The sequence below is a fragment of the Echiichthys vipera genome, assembly GCF_963691815.1.
Source record: "Echiichthys vipera genome assembly, chromosome: 12".
NCBI classification, from domain to species: domain Eukaryota; kingdom Metazoa; phylum Chordata; class Actinopteri; order Perciformes; family Trachinidae; genus Echiichthys; species Echiichthys vipera.
Genome location: NC_139837.1, coordinates 18,571,095 through 18,589,429, shown reverse-complemented (window position 1 = coordinate 18,589,429; position 18,335 = coordinate 18,571,095). Strand labels below are relative to the sequence as shown.

The 18,335-nt window shown below is 41.1% G+C and overlaps 1 protein-coding gene across 3 annotated transcripts in view; it reads left to right on the top strand.

Moving 5' to 3' along the window:
• col12a1a (collagen, type XII, alpha 1a) overlaps nt 1-18,335 on the top strand; it is a 55,423-nt gene that overhangs the window by 12,795 nt on the left and 24,293 nt on the right. For 2 of the 3 annotated variants that reach the window (XM_083924821.1, XM_083924823.1), the window contains exons 14-34: nt 2,720-2,989; nt 4,545-4,811; nt 5,009-5,201; nt 5,301-5,425; nt 6,987-7,136; nt 7,231-7,350; nt 7,472-7,636; nt 7,717-7,863; nt 8,564-8,703; nt 9,421-9,550; nt 10,268-10,413; nt 10,927-11,056; nt 11,383-11,519; nt 12,641-12,770; nt 12,876-13,015; nt 13,260-13,392; nt 13,565-13,597; nt 14,392-14,531; nt 16,802-16,931; nt 17,107-17,246; nt 17,378-17,507. In XM_083924821.1, coding sequence (XP_083780947.1) covers nt 2,720-2,989; nt 4,545-4,811; nt 5,009-5,201; nt 5,301-5,425; nt 6,987-7,136; nt 7,231-7,350; nt 7,472-7,636; nt 7,717-7,863; nt 8,564-8,703; nt 9,421-9,550; nt 10,268-10,413; nt 10,927-11,056; nt 11,383-11,519; nt 12,641-12,770; nt 12,876-13,015; nt 13,260-13,392; nt 13,565-13,597; nt 14,392-14,531; nt 16,802-16,931; nt 17,107-17,246; nt 17,378-17,507 — 3,096 coding nt within the window. The remainder of the gene's footprint in view (nt 1-2,719; nt 2,990-4,544; nt 4,812-5,008; nt 5,202-5,300; nt 5,426-6,986; nt 7,137-7,230; nt 7,351-7,471; nt 7,637-7,716; nt 7,864-8,563; nt 8,704-9,420; nt 9,551-10,267; nt 10,414-10,926; nt 11,057-11,382; nt 11,520-12,640; nt 12,771-12,875; nt 13,016-13,259; nt 13,393-13,564; nt 13,598-14,391; nt 14,532-16,801; nt 16,932-17,106; nt 17,247-17,377; nt 17,508-18,335) is intronic. The other variant, XM_083924822.1, reaches the window with a different exon arrangement.

Below are 18,335 nucleotides of genomic sequence, written 5' to 3'. Positions count from 1 at the left end.
CATATTGAATTTTCACCCAGCCCTAACCTGTGCACTAGATTGAGTAAGAGGACTTTGGCTCATACTGGGTGCAAACATGAACTGGCAACTGAAATAATGCCTCTGTTCCTACATTGACCAAAGGGCTTGGTTTTGATCATAGAGTTGGTTTCCACATTTTGAAATCTGTGCTGTCATCAACCACACACCCCCACAGGAAAAACGCTCCATGACAAAGCACTTTATTTAGCCAGCTCTATTAAGCTGTCATGACGCCAGGACAGGAGGCCTCAACAGTGATCTCATTGTTTTGAGTGCCACTCACATTGAGTGACCCTCTCTGTGAAGTCCCTGTAGGCGAGAACTGGAAGAGAGTGGCTTGCATAAAGTCATCCCTTGTGGCTAACATGTGGGATGGTAGCCAATACAGAAGCTTTGAGCAGGAAAGAATTATAAAATCCTCAATTGACTCAGGAGGACAGTGAAGGTGTCATAGCAAATGCTTAGACGAACCTATCCAATGTTGATATTAAACACAAACATGGCAAAAATATTTACTTAAGGAGTGGGAGTTTTATCCAACATGTGGAAGATGTTACAAGAGGACCTTTGAAAGCTGTATGAGCTGTATGCCTGGTCACAAGGTGATCTGTCTGTTCTTCCACCAGGGTGGGGCAATATACAGGCAGAGGCAGAGAGGATGGATATAAAAAAGTGTTCTTCAGTGTGAAGCAGAATGGTTCAGAGCAGATGAAAAGCTCAGCCCATATCATATTTTCAGCCCTGAAGCAGCCATTGTACTGAAATTTCAAATAGTTAACTGCGTGACAGCACATTTTTTCACATGTGCGTGTGAGGATTATTTTTTACTATCTATAAGTTGGAGAGCAGCACAACAGCAGGTGAAATTATATATTTGAAATCATTATTTTATTATTAATTTATTTAAATGTATTATTATTAATTATTCTCTCTTAAACTAATGCATTTTGGGAACTTTTAGGTAGTGCCATGGTCTTTCAGTGATACCGCCAGAATGTTTCTCTCCACCACTCTAAAGGTCCTTTGAGGTACTTTAGTAGGCCTGAAACAGGCAGCCTTGGCATGTAGACACTGAAGGCTTCATCTTTGTGGCTCAGATGTGTCTTAGTGAACCAAGAGAAATAAAGTAAGGGAAGTTTGATATGGGTTGCCAGCACTGAGATGGCACGTTGAAGGAATGATGTATTCCCTGCAGTGATTTTGGAGGTGTTTACAGTGAATATTAAGACTGAGCACGTCAAAGCTTAGCTTTTGCTAGGTCTGTGGACCATGTGTTTCATGTATATGGGCTTTGCTTCCAGGAGTGGCCCCTTCTCTTTAGCTTGTCTGCAAGTACTGATGAAAAGTGAGCGACCGTCTGCAGAAGTCATTATCTTGTGATCCTTTTGCCCTTGGTTTACACACACACAGCCGGAAAAGTCGGTCACGTTCATCCGTTGCTTTTGGCAAAGATAACCCTTTTGGTGGAATGATCTGGATATTTATAATTGGCTCTCTAAAATATGGAACTAAATCTTCATTAGTCTGTGGCTGTGGCCATTATTCTTAATATCTGGCCTCCACTCTTAAGGTGCAGATCAGTTTGTTTGGCAGGCAGGGCTGCTGCTGTTATTTCTGTTCAGATCAGTTTCCAATACATCTGTAATTGATGGATAGTGAGAAGGGCTCATAGGGTGACAGACATTGTGGCTGCCTTTTCTGATGTGCTGTCACTTAACATTTCTAAATTATAATGCATTGCCCTCGCGGTAGATTAGTGATGCCTTTCATTCTTTGCATTTGGCTTTTTCGTTAAACCTCCTTGGTGAGGTTGGAAGAATGAGGTTTCAGAGAGACCACCCAGCTGCAATGCTCTGTCTGTGATTATATTGTCATTAGGTGCTGGAATATAAGGGCTCGGGGCTTGATTCAGGATCAGGATCCCGGAGGTTGTGTGGGAGGCTATAGGTGGCAGCGTATCCTCCTGCGGTAGATGCAGCTCCTCTAAATGGCAGCCAGACCTGAGTGTTGAGTCCATCTCAACATGAGTATCCCTCTCAGCTAAGCATGTGCTGGCTGCCTGTCACAAAACACCACCGCAAAATTTCCTCCACCGTTTTCTATGCCTTTCTCCTTTCATGATTGTCTCCCAGGAGAAGTGAGTAAAGAGGAGAAAGGGAGAGCGCAACATCTGCAATTCTAGCAAACACACTTGTGGATCAGGTTTCCTCCCATTTCGATGGAAAATTAAAGTGCAGGCGGGAGAGACGCTGAGGATATGTGATTTATGATTAGTTTTGCAGAAATTTTTTCAGCAGTCTCAGATTATGAAGGGAGAAAATCAGGTTGTTCAAACAGATCCTGAGGGGTTTAAGCAGAGGCAGATAAGTGATGCTTTATCGCTGGAGTTCATAGTTTTGTCCATTTTGTGTCTCGCTCACTTCCTTAAACCTCCATATATATTATTATTTATATATTATAATATTAGTAAAAACTAAACACCACCTGGACAAAGCCATAAATAAAGCATTTCTTCTTACCCTAGCGCTTAACACTACCATCTTAATTCAATTATATTGCATCCGAGCAACTCAAAACAAAGAAAAACCTGAGGAAATTCTTTAGAGAAACAAAAAGTAAAGCTGTAGTGCTACTTATTTTCCGTTTCCATATCCATTACACACAGTTTCTAATAATGTTCCTGTTCATTTCTCCACAGAGCTTGGTTCACCTAGAGACTTGGTGACCAAAGATGTCACTGACACCAGTTTTGCAGTGTCTTGGGCCGCGGCCCCTGGTAACGTTCGTCAGTACCGAATCACTTGGAAGTCTCTGTTCACTGAAGAAGCCGGGGAAAAGACGATACCGGGAGACACCACAGCCACAATCCTGGAGGGTCTCACTCCAGAGACACGTTATCAAGTCTCTGTGTTTGCTGGCTATGGCCGCGGAGAGGGTCAGCCATTGGTTGGAGAGGAAACCACGGATGGTAAGTTACTTGACCTGCTTTAACTCTTCCCCCGTACACTTATTCCCTTGTCCTTCCCCTCTCTCCCCTTTTCATTTTCTACATCTGCTCCCTGTTTGTTTCCTTCTTTTTCTTTGTATTTTTCCAATGCTTTCCTCCTTTCTTATTTTCCTCTTCTGAGTTTCTGAATGTCTCGTCTTGGGGCTACCTAGAAAGTTTGAAGCTTAGGTAAGCGTGATTTAACTCTACGGCCATATAACCATAAAAGCCATAAAAGCTGTATGACCGCAAAGGGACAGTTGCACTTTTTTTTCATGTGTAAAAAGCCAAGCAGGCGGGTCTAGACATTCTTGTCATAAACCCATCTTAAGCCTTAATGTTTTGTATGCCTTTAAGTTATAGATATAATTTAGGAGATCATTACTGAGAAATATGGAGCAGTGATTCAGATTTAAAATAAATGAACCAAATAGAGTTTTGGTTTAAGTATATAGTTGTTATATAAATATAGAGATATGTCAGTGATACAGTGTGTTGAACTAAGAGATTATGCATAGCTATGGGAACTCACCTGAGCCTTCGCGTGCCTGTCTTTAAGACCGTGTCCGTGTGTGTTATATGTACTGTATGGACAGAGGTGATGTAATGTCCAGCACACCTGCACCCAGTTTTCATGGGAGATGCAGGACAGATAGACAGTGGCCTCTCACTTGTTAGACTAGATGCTTGGATGAGAAAAGCACATTGAGCGGAAAATCGCACCAGCGGAGGGAATTTGTCTACCAGTTAATGAAATGGAATGTTCTCAAGAAAAAAAACAATTTCCAACCATCATTACAGTTTATTGATTCTGGCAAGCGAGAATGTGGAATACACACTGAACACAACCATGAGGCAGTTTGTAAACTAAAATGTTCACGTTACTCATTCCTTCCTACACTTTGCACCCTCTATCTGTTGCTCTCGTTTCTCATGCTCTACGCAAATCACAGGTTTCTTTGGATTGAGCCACACACTGCAAACTTGGATGCGCCACTTTTTTCCGTTAATAAAAGTCCTCCCTCTGAAGTAGAGCATTCTGAATATTTTCCTCAACTCATTTCGAAGTCTCTGACAATTCACGCTTGCCCTTCCTGCTCTCAAAATAAGAAACACTCAGTGGAGCACAATGGAAAAATGAGAACTATGGCTTTGCTTAAATTCACAAGACATCTAAGGCTGGCTCCCCAACCCGCCAACTAAACATGATCAATCATGTAAATTTGGGCCTGTTTAATGTATACCTTTAAAAATCAGAAATACTTGGGTAGGTTTGTGTCCACACGCATGTGGAAACTGAGCAGATATCCAGATGAAAGACTGTGAGGTAGCCAAGCGTGTTACTGTTTAGTTTACTTACCAGCAGGAAAGCCATGCTGCTTGTATTTCCAAAGGTATACTGGAAAAATACGTGGTTAAGCACACATTTAGCACAGATTCCCACCTGAACAAGTCCCAAAGTCTACATTTTCCCTCAGACCATCCATTCATCATTTCTTCTCTTTTGACGATTGTTGCTTTTTTTCCGTCCTTACAGTCTCGGCCGCTGGCAGAACGATTGTTGTTTCTGACGAGACTGAGAAGAGCATGAAGGTGACATGGCAACCAGCACCTGGAAATGTACTCAATTACCGCGTTACCTACAAACCCAAATCAGGAGGGCGCCAGCTAGCAGCCAAGGTCCCCGGTGGCAACACCTCTACTGTGCTGAGACGCCTTACCTCCCTCACCACCTACGACATCACTGTTCTGCCTGTCTACCGTTCTGGAGAAGGCAAAGCAAGGCAAGGAGAAGGAACAACACGTAAGTTGGTTATCACTAAACCACAAATGTTGCTCTTTCCGTCGCCAAATATAGGAACAGTTTGATTATTGATTATATTATTTGATCATCATAACCTTCTCATACTAAATGACTCAATCAATATTTTAGTACTTATTTGTTCTTTAGCATCATTATGTGTCATAAAGTCAATCTACGCATTTCTCTTCTCTACTTAGTGTCACCTTACAAAGGTCCTAGAAACCTCCAGACTTCAGAGCCTGCCAAGACCAGTTTCCGTGTAACCTGGGACCATGCTCCTGGTGATGTTAAGGGCTACAAAGTCACTTTCCACCCTGTAGGTGAAGACATTGACCTGGGACAACTTCTAGTTGGTCCCTATGACAACACAGTGGTGCTAGAGGAGCTGAGGTTTGGCTGATTTCTCTTTTTATATCTCATTATCATACGAATTTGAACAATATTCTCTAGTGTATCATATAAAAAAAAAAATTATTTTTTGTTCTACAGAGCTGGTACCAAATATAGTGTGAGTGTGTTTGGCATGTTTGATGGAGGAGAGAGTATGCCATTGGCTGGAGAGGAGAAAACCACACTCTCTGATGCACCTGAGCTTCCTCCTTATGAACCATCAGGTAAAGTTATCTAATATCTTATTATACAATCCAATGTGCTATATCATCAAAGGAATTACAGCGATAGCATGTTTTATGCTAAACTAAATAGAACATTAACAACTAAAATGGTTTTAGTCATTCTGTTACTGTGCGTGTCACCACCTGTCAGACAGCGTCTCCAGTATGTTATGTCTCTGGGCAGCAACAGTCAAACATTGGAGGCTCTATCACATAATATATTTTTGCTTAGGAAAATTCAATGTAAACGCATGCCCTATAAAAGCTGAAGAGTTTCCCTTAATGCCTTACCTCAAAGCTAATTGTTTCATGAAATAACAAATGTAATGGATATTCCATGTGTCTGCCCTTTTCCTGCTTACTTCATTGTGACACTTTGGGCTTCCGCTTTTTATTTCCAGTCCAAGTACAAGCCAGTGTAGATTCGAGCCATACGCATATAATCTGTTTGCAGTTATAAAATGTTTTTACTGCCTCATGAGCCAGAGAGCAGCAGGCAGTAAGTGTGAGAAGAGGGAAAATGTTGTGTTTGCTGGAAGGAACTGGAAAGGTCAGCTTGACCACTCAGCGGCAAGTCCGTTCCTAATGAGGAGACAGAGGCAGATTCAGTGACAGCACCAGAAGATAAATTAGAAGAGGTGAGAGAACTCCACTCTCTGCTGTACCATCTATTGACTACAGGCCAGTTCTCAACAAGCCTCTGGAGCTTGAGGGCAAAGAAAGTCGTGGGTGTAGCAAAACACATTTCTTGTCCTAATTTACCAAGAACTATCAACTAACAGTAGAACATAAATTATTATTGCAATGTACCTTTACATTTTTTTCCCTTGCCAACACATAATCAGAAATATGAGCTATTATATATAATCTATTTATTATTTTGATGATAAATCTCTAGCGGGCGTGCTTCTGTGCAAGCAAACCAATCTGTAAATCAAACATGTAACCTGTTTTCAGTTGCAGACAGTGGCACTTAGTGCAACATCTGCCTATCTCCAATGCACATCTGCAGCCCTCTTTTAGGTACGGGGATCGGATGCCTTTCTTGTCATCACACAGGTGTTTGGAAAACAGGATCTGAATATTTCCTTGCTGCTCTGGAGGGCACAGTAATCACTCCAATGGAGGCCTTTGATATGTTACAGGCCATTAAGGGTGTACTCTCCTGATTTGCCCCTGGGACTAATTCATGGATCCAAAAAGAACAAACGAGAGAAATACTGCCTCAACATGACAAGACAAGAAGATAATAATTACAACACCTGGAAAATAAAAGTGTTCTGATAAAAAAAAAAAAAAAAACTGTGGAAAAGATGGAATGTTTAACTACTTGCTTGTGTATGTGTTGTTTGTCTGGCACCTTGGAGAATGTTTGGATGAAATGGAAATCATAGAAAATGTCATAGAACTCCCTCTTTCCTTTACCTCTCACATCTCTTTGAGTACCTCTTTCATTACAACTCACCACACACACATCACAATGTGTACATGAGCATGGATTTCTCTTTTGTTTATCTCATTTAAAACTTTCAATTAAAACACTGAAATTTCGCCCTCTCAGAGGTGATGTGTAAGACCACTGCACAAGCTGACATTGTGCTGCTGGTGGATGGTTCCTGGAGTATTGGACGTCTCAACTTCAAGACCATCCGTGCATTCATAGCCCGTATGGTGGGAGTCTTTGACATTGGTCCTGAAAGGGTCCAAATTGGTGGGTCTACCCAGAATAAGCACAGTTACAGTCAACTGGTTACTAATAAAGCTAGAAGAGATCTCTTACATTGGTATTGGTATGATGTCTTCAGGTCTTGCTCAGTATAGTGGAGACCCAAAGACTGAATGGCACTTGGATGCTCATCGAAGCCGGGAGTCTCTCCTGGAAGCTGTGGCTAACCTGCCCTACAAAGGAGGAAACACCCTGACTGGTACTATAATCTATTTCTTTAAAGTGGGAGTGGTGCCACTTCTTTTTCTATAAGCACAGTAATAAATGTTATATTGTGTCACTATCAGGAGGAAAAATGATCACTGATGTCTACATTGCAGGTCTGGCTCTGAACTACCTCCTCCAGAACAACTTCAAAGAGAATGTCGGGATGCGACCCAACGCTAGAAAGATTGGCGTCTTGATCACTGATGGCAAATCCCAGGATGATGTCATCGGCAACTCTCAGAATTTGCGCGATCAGGGCATTGAGCTCTATGCCATCGGTAAGTGAAAATCAGCTCTGTTTGCATTAAATTTTCATAGTATCAGAGTGCTAAATACTTTCTTCCTAATTGCTCTTTAGGTGTGAAGAATGCTGATGAGAATGAGTTGAGGTCCATTGCCACTGATCCGGATAGCATTCACATGTACAATGTGGCTGACTTCTCTTTCTTGCTGGACATCGTTGACAACCTTACTGATAACCTCTGTAACAGTGTCAAGGGTCCAGGTATGTATGAGTTTACGTCAATGTATGCAGACAGCTGACTGATCAAAGTAATGGAATCACTGAGGAACAGCACAGCAAATTGCAAAGACAGAAGCCTTCTACTTAAAAATAATAACCACATATAGCCTAAGCCAACTGCACCATTTCCAGACATTAGATAAGTAGTGTAAATATAATGTTAACATCCCAGACCCACAGACAGTTACGTACATGTCTAGCCCACCATGGAAAGTAACACTAGAAGCCAAGAACCAGCCAAGCTATTGGAAATGATTGCAGATATATTATTATAGATCATTGCAGATCTGCTATGTTATATAATATGCTTTCTGCCTCCCTGAATAAGAAAGTGTCTGCTCCTTAATCAAATAAAAAGGGCTGCTATTGGATACGGGGAACTCCTTGGAGAGCATGTGGCTTTATAGTCTGAATAGTAGTACCGTGGCGTGGACAAGGTTCTGTTAGGACTTGTTACTAAATAGGCGTGTTTTTATCTGTTGCCACATCTAGTTTATTTCCAGATCCTAGATGTATAACTTTATAAATATATTAAAAAACATGCTCAGGAATGTTAAGTATATAAAAGGCACAGATGTTGGAAAGAAAAGTAATCAATCATGCTTTTGCATGACAATGTATAATCTTCCTGGTGATGACCCGTATTGCAGTTTCTATCTTTTTCATGCTTACATCTGAATAGGAGGGGCGCCCGATGCTCCTACTGACCTGGTGACATCAGAGGTGACTCACAACTCCTTCCGAGCCACTTGGACCGGCCCTGATGGCCCCGTGGAGAAGTACCGTGTGGAGTACATGACTGTGTCTGGACGTCCACAACAGGTATGCTAACCTGCTACATACAGAATAATTAATTAATTAATAACAATTAATCTCTACTTTAACTATTTCAGTCACACAAAACATAGTTAGTGTAGCCCATCTGCCAGTGTGAGTGTTGAGGGGATGTTGGCTGTAATGTGTCCTGACCCACTGATTCTGAGACTAATGGGAAACTCCACTCAAACTTCTATTTCCAGCCTCCTGTTTGTGTTGGCTTCTCACTGCTTGGGTGTCTCATTACATTATGATCTGACACAGGGCAAGAAAACAAAAACACACAGCTCTCAGTTTAGAGGATTAGAAAGCAAATAATGACTTCATGAATGATAGCCCCATTGGCCAGCATGCTCTTGGTTCCATGTAATGTGCATTTGTAGTGTCTGAATCCAATTACATGTAGGAGATGTTTATTTTTTGTTTAGCTCCCATTGTTTTGTGTAATAGTGAACATAGTGGATGAGGTTTTATTGTTGTTTATGGATCTGGGATTGAAGCACATGCGGAATTTTAGTCCATTGAAAATTTGTCAGATGGATTTCTAGTTTTTAGTCAATCCAGTAAAAACAGATTTTTTTTACCTCTTACCATTGTTTTATATGACATTGCAAAATATATTCAGAAAGTAAGGGTCCAAAATAACACTCAAACTTCATCGAATGAAAGCTCCTACAGATTACCCCTTTAGCTATTATGTTCTTACTGTCCTTTCTTTATCAGGTGTTTGTGGATGGCACTGAGACCACGGTGGTTCTCCAGAGTCTCAACCCTCTGACAGAGTACCTGGTCAACGTCTACTCAGTGGAGGGAGAGGAGAGCAGTGAGCCTCTCAAAGGAATTGAGACCACACGTATGTCTTCTCCTTTTTGGCTTACATCTAGACCTGTATAATTGGATTTAAAAATATCCACTTATAACAGCCCATACATGGTAAAAAGTAAGCTAAACTACAAAAATGATTGGTCTTTGATCATTGTTTGTAGAGTCAGCTTCCATCATTGAATTTCTGGTCCAGTTGCATAACACAAATTGTATGCACTCAGTGACTGTGATTCCTACGTGGTCCCCATTAATAAATATTCAAAGGAAATATAAACTCTCGGTCATGTTTATAAAACCATATGTGGCTACTAAAGAAAGCAATAGTAAATCTTAATTAGATGCAAATTCAAAGGCAATTCACACGATTACATTGGGGTTCAAGCGCAGTTTTGACTTGTTTCTTTGTTTCTTTTAAGATGTCAGTTTTACTGGTGCTCTCTAGGGTGGCAGAAATTTAATGGCGTTACACAGTATCTATAAAAGCATGTATAAAACAGCGCTAATTGTTGAGTTTGTGCAGTGTGAATAGCATACAAAAAGGTCTGTCTATGTGTCCTCATGAGCATAGCTCTATATCTGCTAAATTGGATATTTCCACTTACTTAGGTTTTGTCTATGTTAATATATAGTCATATACATATATATATATATATATATATATATATATATACACAGCCAATTGTTATAATCTCTGTTTCAATGTGCCAATCATTTTTCCTTTCAACATCATTTCCTGGTGATCTAGTGCCCCTTAGTGCCGTTAGGAGGATGGATATTTATGATGAGCAAACCACCACCATGCGAGTAAGATGGGAGGAGGCAATGGGTGCTACTGGCTACATGCTGCTCTACAGTGCCATTAATGCCACTCAGCCCACCCTCGAGCAGGAGGTAAGAGACATCATTGGAACACTGCGAACACAACATGATTGAACAAAAGGGCATACAGCCAATCAGATGTTGATATGATACATTAAGGAAACACGTCTTTATGGGTGGACAAAGTCTTGAATGAGTTCATATGCACCAAAAACACACAAACGCATTGCTAAACACTAGAAGTGACCAAACACTTCAACTTATTGTCAGCAATTCTTGACAAAAATACGGATGTCGCACAGTGAAATAACATTTTACAAAGCCGCCACTGTTTACCTCACCATTCAACAGACAAGGCAAAATGGGAAAGTACAGAGAAACATTGTTAGTCACAAAAGGGTGGGTGAACCATGAGCTCTCTGCCAAGGGAACATCATCATTTGTTCATGAGGTGTCACCCAGCGGGCCAAAACCGGAATCGGTGCCACAACCAGCATATTTCTCCCACTGTTCTTATATGAGAAATCCTTGTCATCCACTTCCCCTCTGACCTCATGATGTTGGTTTGGTCTGGTTCTGTTGCAGATCAGAGTGGGAGGGGATACAACTGATGTCCAGCTGGTGAAGTTACTCCCCAACACGGCCTACTCACTCTCCCTCTTCGCCCTGCATGGAGAGTCAGCTAGTGAACCACTGACCAAGCAGGGAGTCACTTGTATGTTGTCACTGTATCATGGGTTGATCATGAATATAGCACATACAGTATTGCATGAAGCTGATATGACTGATGTGTGTTTATTGGTAATGCCTGACAGAAAGCCTGTGGAGGCCACTGTGGACTCACCACTGAATTCATGATTGTTAAAAGGGATGGTTCAGGTATTTTGAAGGGGGGTTGTATGAGGTAGTTATCTATGTCATCTACTGAAGGTAATACACTGATTATGGATATTTACCTCATTCAACCCCACTTCAAAATACTCAAACATTCCCTTTAACTATAATTATGAAATTAACACTTACTTTCTGCCCCTTGTTCAGTGCCCCTACCACCTGCGGGCAAACTGACGGTTCGTGACATCACCCACAGCACTATGAGACTTATTTGGGATGCTGCTCCTGGTCTTGTTCGTAAATACCTTATCACCTACAAGCCTGAGGAAGGGGAGGCCAAAGAAGTGAGTTTTGTTCCAATCCTGTTTTCTTGTATACACGTTTAGTTACATTTATTTTAATACATGTAAACAACATATAAGCAGCTTAAATTGTATTATTCTGATACTCCTTTATTCTGATACTACTTTATCATGCCTGTTGTCTGTCTGAGCCATTAGGTTTGATGGTGACGAATTTATATCGATAATTTTCAACGATCCTTTATATATTGACTGAGACCACATAATGGAGACTGCAGCTTGTTGGATGGACATTAGGGGAACATTTTGGAGTCCAATGAAAAGATTAAAACTATCAGAATATGGTTTTGGCGGAGATTAAAGGATGGATTGGACAGCTACTTTGGTCGCATTTTCCCTTTCTGGGCTAGAGCAGCAAGCTCTGTGGTCTGTGTTTTGCGACATCCTTAGCCATAAATCAGGTGGAGGTAATCCTCAAAGTTCCTGTGATGGAAACACACATGTGAAAGTGAGTCAAAGACGGAGGATGCAAAAATGCACAGCGTGGGGAGGAAGAGCTTACTGCCCAGAAAGTAGCAGAATGTTGTGTTTCACCTAATATATTATGTGATGGAACCAAAAAAATGAGTCTGCCTATCGCAACACAGCCCTCCAGGTGAAGCCTTTTACATGGTTTAATGGTCCCAAGAGACAAATACGTTGTTTGTTTAGACTTATAACTTGATTTAAATTGTTTAACCTAACAGGGGTTCACAATGAACCCCTTAAGTTTATTTTCTTGAAATTCAGCTACTAAAACATAATAGCATCAAGAGCAGTAAAACCAGTGTGGTGTTTCCTATAAATGTTCCAGGTGTTGTTGTTTTTTTTGCTGCTCTTTTTTTTTTTTTTGTTGCTTGTTTGTTGTGTGTTTTGTTTATTTCCATTTTCCTCTGGAAACAAGCACTCTGGTCAAATTTCCTACGGGTCTTATTAGAAGTGCATTCCTGCTGTCGCCAGTTTTCTTGGAAACTCGTGCTGTGAACGGAATTCAAGTGTTGCAAGCCTTGGCAAAATGTGACTGAAGAGAAAAACATCTTAAACTCTTTGTACTTTCAGACATCATTATGCATTATTCATTTTATTTGATAATATTTAACAAGAATGTTTTGATTGTTCTTCAGCTGGAAGTGGGAGGAAGTGTGACCACAAGACAATTAGACAACCTGATCTCACAGACTGAGTATGCCCTGGCTGTTACTCCGATCTATGATGAAGGACCTGGTCAGACGATGTTGGGAGAGGGAATCACTGGTAAAAATGAATTATTATGACATTGTGGATGATGGCACTGTCCCCGTTTGCCTCCTTCTTACAAAGAGTGAGATGACACATAACTTCTCTCCATCTATTCTGTAGATGTGGTTCCTGCCCCAAAGAACCTGCGATTTTCTGAAGTTACCCAGACCAGCTTCAGAGCCCACTGGGAGCACGGAGCTCCTGACGTGGCTCTATACCGCATTGGCTGGACCAAGAAGGGAGATTCTAACTTCCAATATGTAAGAGCCAGCTGTCCAGGATGTTAGCATTTCTGATAATTCATGCAGGTATTTCTTGATGAATCCTACAGAAAGTGCTTTGGCAATGCTTTAAAAAAGGACCTCCCGTGGAGGCAGGCGGAACATCTAAAAAACAGACTCTTTGGACCAAACCAATTACAATCACTTTAATATGGATCCGATGTTGCTTGTCTTTGGTTTGTGTTGGCTAAAATTCCCGCTGTGATCGTGTTTTTCTCATCAGGCCATTCTGAACAATGATGAGACAACCCACCTTCTGGAGAACTTGGAGCCAGATTCACCCTATGATGTGTCTGTCACCGCAATCTATCCAGATGAATCAGAGAGCGAGGATCTGCTGGGCACTGAGAGGACATGTAAGACACACACCCCAGCAGCTGATGATGACAATCACTTTAGTTAATGCTGTTTTCTTAAATTGCTTGACAGAATCTCTGTTGGATCTCAGATTTAAGGCTAGTCCTATATGCTGAGTGAAATGTTGAGCAAAAGGGTATGCCCATTATACCTTTTTATTTCTGCCTCTAGTGCCTATAGGGTCCAAACCTGATGGTAACAGACGTAAGTATATTTGTGGTAAAGCAAGAGGATGCCTTTTCTTTCAAGTGATGAAAGCATGTTTTATTATTTCAACCAGTCATCAGCACTTTTGTTCAATGAACAATCATCATTACATCATCCAGCAAAGCCCTTAACCCATCCACCGCTCCAGTGGTGCTGTGATGCACCTGACACAGCCGATTTTATTATGTTTGTCTGTCCTTGTCTGTGTTTGTTCCATTGTCCATCTCATGGCTGTTCTTAAATCTGTTCTTACTCAGTTAAATGACAAATGAAATGGCTGAAGATAGATTTCAACTATGCATGCACTGCAGAACAAGGATTTGAATCCTTGTTTTTGAATCCCATTTCATTGTCCATCATCTATCCATCCATCCATCTATCCATCCAACCATCCATGCATTTATCCTTCAATCCATTATCATCTCTCCATCAAGCCATTGCTGTTCACCAGAATCCATCCCTGCTTCAGAAAAGACAGAATCCTGGAAGAGGATTATCTTTTCTTCTTTAAAGCTGCAATCCTTGATACAAATGAGTGGTAAAGCTGCTTAGTTTTGCCATAAAGTAACGAAAGAGAATCATCTAGAAGTAAATTAGCTGATATTTGATGACAAATGTACATTTCAAGACGGAGTAGACATTTTGACACGAGCTGGCCAAAGTATCAAGGACTGTGTCTTTAAAAGATTCTTAAAAGGAGATCCATGGAAAAAGTGCTTTTACTACATATAATGGATACACATGTTGACCTTGTTATAATTGTGATATGTGTATGTGCATGCGTTTTCCAGTACCTAATGGACCTCCCACCAACTTGGTTGTGTTCAATGAAACCACCACCACTCTGAACGCCAGGTGGAATCCAGCTCCAGGCCGCGTCCAGAACTACAGGATCACTTATGTTCCAACAGCTGGAGGCCGGAGCCAGACTGTAAGTTGCACGACAAAACAACACACCATACAAACAATACACAATGTGCAGTAAAATTAAACATAAGACATATAGTATTCATTTGCATCGTGCAAGGGATCCCTAAACCCCAAAGAGCAGAATGAAGGTTTAGTAAAATAAGCAATTCTCAAAGGGAGAGATGCTCTGGTATTTTAATGGCAAAGACGAAACACAAGTTATAATTTAAACTGAATAATCTAAAAGGAAATACAGCAGTAGCAGGAGTACTAGGCATTAAAATATTATCTACTTAGTCCTTAATCTTCTTCTTGCCTTCTTCACTAGACTTCAGTCTTGCACTACTTAGCCAGGCAGACTGCCGTTCATGGCTCTGTGAGCTTTAACTCAATAACTGGATTTGTTTCTTCCTCCAGAGCTTATTTGCCTCAAAGAAATATATGTGCACAGCTTAAACTCTGCCACTGGTATTGCTTTATTTTAGTTTATCCTAAGCCAAATCTCTTAATCGGTTGTTTGGGTATGGCAGCATTAATATAGACAAAACCCTTTTTAGTTTTTCCTCGATATTTCCTGAGACCATAGACTGTCTCCCATTGGTTGTGCATTATTTGGCTGCCTTATTGTATGTGTAAAAGTCTTTTTGGATGACAATTGAATATTTGCTTTCAATTTGCTGTCAGACATTTCTCATTGCTTGCACAAGCAAGACTTAAAAGCAAGCATGCTGAATGGTGCTTATGCACACGTCCATACACAAGACTGCAGATGGATAGGCACACTGATAAACTGCATCAATGATAGATGTTCCAAACAACTTTGGTATAAAATGTTTCACCCTCACTACTTGGCATTTATGGGTTGTGACAAGCTGCTTATGTTAACTCTAATGTTAACATGACACATTTTGAGGGCTGATAATTTAACAGCTCTATTGGGAGACAGTGAAAAGATACTATAGAGATTAAACTTTGAGGGTTCACAGGCGGTGTGCTATTTGGACATCTGCAAGTTTTTCGGGTATGTCTGTGTATGTGTGTGTCATTAATATCTCCCTTTTCCAGGCTGTTACGTTTGTTTGTGTGTGTGTGTGTGTGTGTGTGTGTGTGTGTGTGTGTGTGTGTGTGTGTGTGTGTGTGTGTGTGTGTGTGTGTGTGTGTGTGTGTGTGTGTGTGTGTGTGTGTGTGTGTGTGTGTGTGTGTGTGTGTGTGTGTGTGTGTGTGTGTGTGTGTGTGTGTGTGTGTGTGTGTGTGTGTGTGTGTGTGTGTGTGTGGGTGTGTTTGGGTGTTTGGGTGTGTGTACACATGTGGAAACCAAATACTTTTGCCCTGTCAGGACAGTGTGTGTTATAGGTATAGTTTGTGTAATAATAGAGTACTGTGCCACGGGTGTCATATATTATAGAGAAGATTGTGATTTAAATGCTGCACAGTTGCTGCACTCACAAATCTGGCTTTTGGTTCACTGTTCTTTCACCCATTATAATATAATATAATATGATATAATATAAGGTTCCCATGGCATCCAAAATTTGTCACACTGAAGAGGGCAGCTAAAGGTTTAAGCTAATTTTCTTTCCATATAATTTACCCTGTCAAAAGTTTTGTGCAAAATTCAGCTTGGACTCAGCTGGTGTTACGTAGATTATTGGTTGACCATAAGTTTCCTTTTTAACACAAGGTGGAATGTTTTCCTCTTTAGTACTTGATGAAATCTTGTAACACTGATTGCCTGGGTGATATCACACTGAAAGGTTGATGGAAAACTGGAAACAGAGAAGATAGCATCAGCCAAATCATCTTGGTTCACTGTCAGGATTTCAACAAGTATCACTAACTCAAGGAGTTTTGCATTGTTTCGTCTGGGACGGCAAGTCTGTTTTCGCAAACGTCTGACACACAGTTTGCACTGGTGTACAAGAAAACTACTGCCGTGCCAAATTATAAAACTTTCTTTATTTTGTTTTCTGTTTCTTTCCTGATTAAATATTCAGCCAGTTGGTTGAGAGACAAAGCCGCAGAGTGGATGTAAAAGTGCAGGCACATAAAATATCACACACAAATCCACATTTAAGCACATAGCCAGAAGTTATGTATAAATTCATCATCAGTCATGACTGTTAACATGACATCTAACAGTTTCAGCCATCAGCATATGGATTTACCTTGGCCAATGTACTGTGTATTAATCATTTTCAAACACACTCAAAACATACCTCCTCTGAAATGTTGACAGCATCAGTGAGTCATAAGAGTATTCAAAAATAAACAAACATTATATTCCCCAACTAGACCCAGGTTGGAGGGAAGAAAAATACTGTCCTGCTTCCCAAGTTGACCCCTGACACTGAATACTCCATCACTGTGGTGGCGGTCTATGCCAGAGGAGTCAGCATGGAGCTGAATGGCCCTGGAAAGACCAGTGAGTTGATCTCTTCTTTAAGGGCTCCCAAATGACAAGTGATAACAGTGACACGTCATGATAAATGTGTACTGTTGCAGAAGTGCACTTGTGGAAATTCTCTCAGAGCATTAGCGCTTACAGACATTGTTTGGGTATGACAGTTCAACTGTATCACACTTTTATCTTACCCCAGAGCCTTTGGGTGGTGTTAGGAACCTGCGGGTCACTGACCCCACTACCAGCTCTCTGAATGTCCTGTGGGAGGCTGCTGAGGGCAACGTGCGTCAGTATAGGATCTTCTATGTCCCTGCAGCTGGAGGAGAGGAGGAGATGGTAAGCTGGAAAAGAGTTCTAGATCATCAGACCATGTTGAGTGAAATGTGCTTCACTTTATTACCACAATTAGGCTATACCTGTAGTGGCCACAGCACAACCTGATGTATGTCTTATTATACTTCTTTCAGGTCCAGGTATCAGGCAGCACCTACAACACTGTGCTGAAGAATCTGCAGTCTGATACTGTCTACACTGTAACTGTGGTTCCAGTCTACTCCGCTGGAGAAGGACAACGCATGTCTGAGAATGGCAAAACCTGTAAGCACTGCATGCATACCATCATTGGTTTAGATCACAGATTACAATGATGATTCATGTCGGAGCAGTAGTGGTTTGGGAAGAGGACCAATGAGAATGACATACTGCATGACAGCAGTGAGATTTCAGGAATCTATTCATGTCCGTCCAGAATGAACTTACTGGCCTTAGTTGCTGGCTTGCTGTTGCTGTGTATCAGGAACCTGCAATAAGGCAGATCTTTATACCATTTTTTATATCATCCAAACCGTTCCACAAACTGTATGCCAAGCCAAACCAATTAATTCACCAAAAGAGAGGTGAAGTAATGCACTAAGTTCACACTTTATATTTAAATTATAACTTAAGACGCAACATAAAATAACAGCATGAAGCATACGCAGCTTTGTTTGAACCTCACTGAAGAACACAGATTTTTGGAGTTTCTTCCACAATTTCAAACCACCAATCTCTGCTGAGGCTGAGTCAGCATTTTGCGGGGTGATTGCGTAGGAAGGAATTCCTCAGGGTTGGCAGCCTTATAATGGTGTATCCTCTCCCTTTACCGTAATATTGTCCATTTATAGGTTGGAATGAAGGGCAGTGGTTAGGATAATGGTGGGGCTGGGGAATGGGGGAGGGGTTATATTGAGTAATTGGCTCTCCTTTGGGAAAAAAAATAGAGGGGGGGGGGGGGCTGGTTAGAAGTGAATGGAGAGCATTATATGTTTTATGGCTCTCAACTTACTTGGCTAAGGTCATGCTCCATGCCTGCTACTGTTACCCCCGTTTTCCCTTCTTTAGCAATGGTCCTTCATGTTCTGTGGCTTTTTTTCCCCAAGACATGTT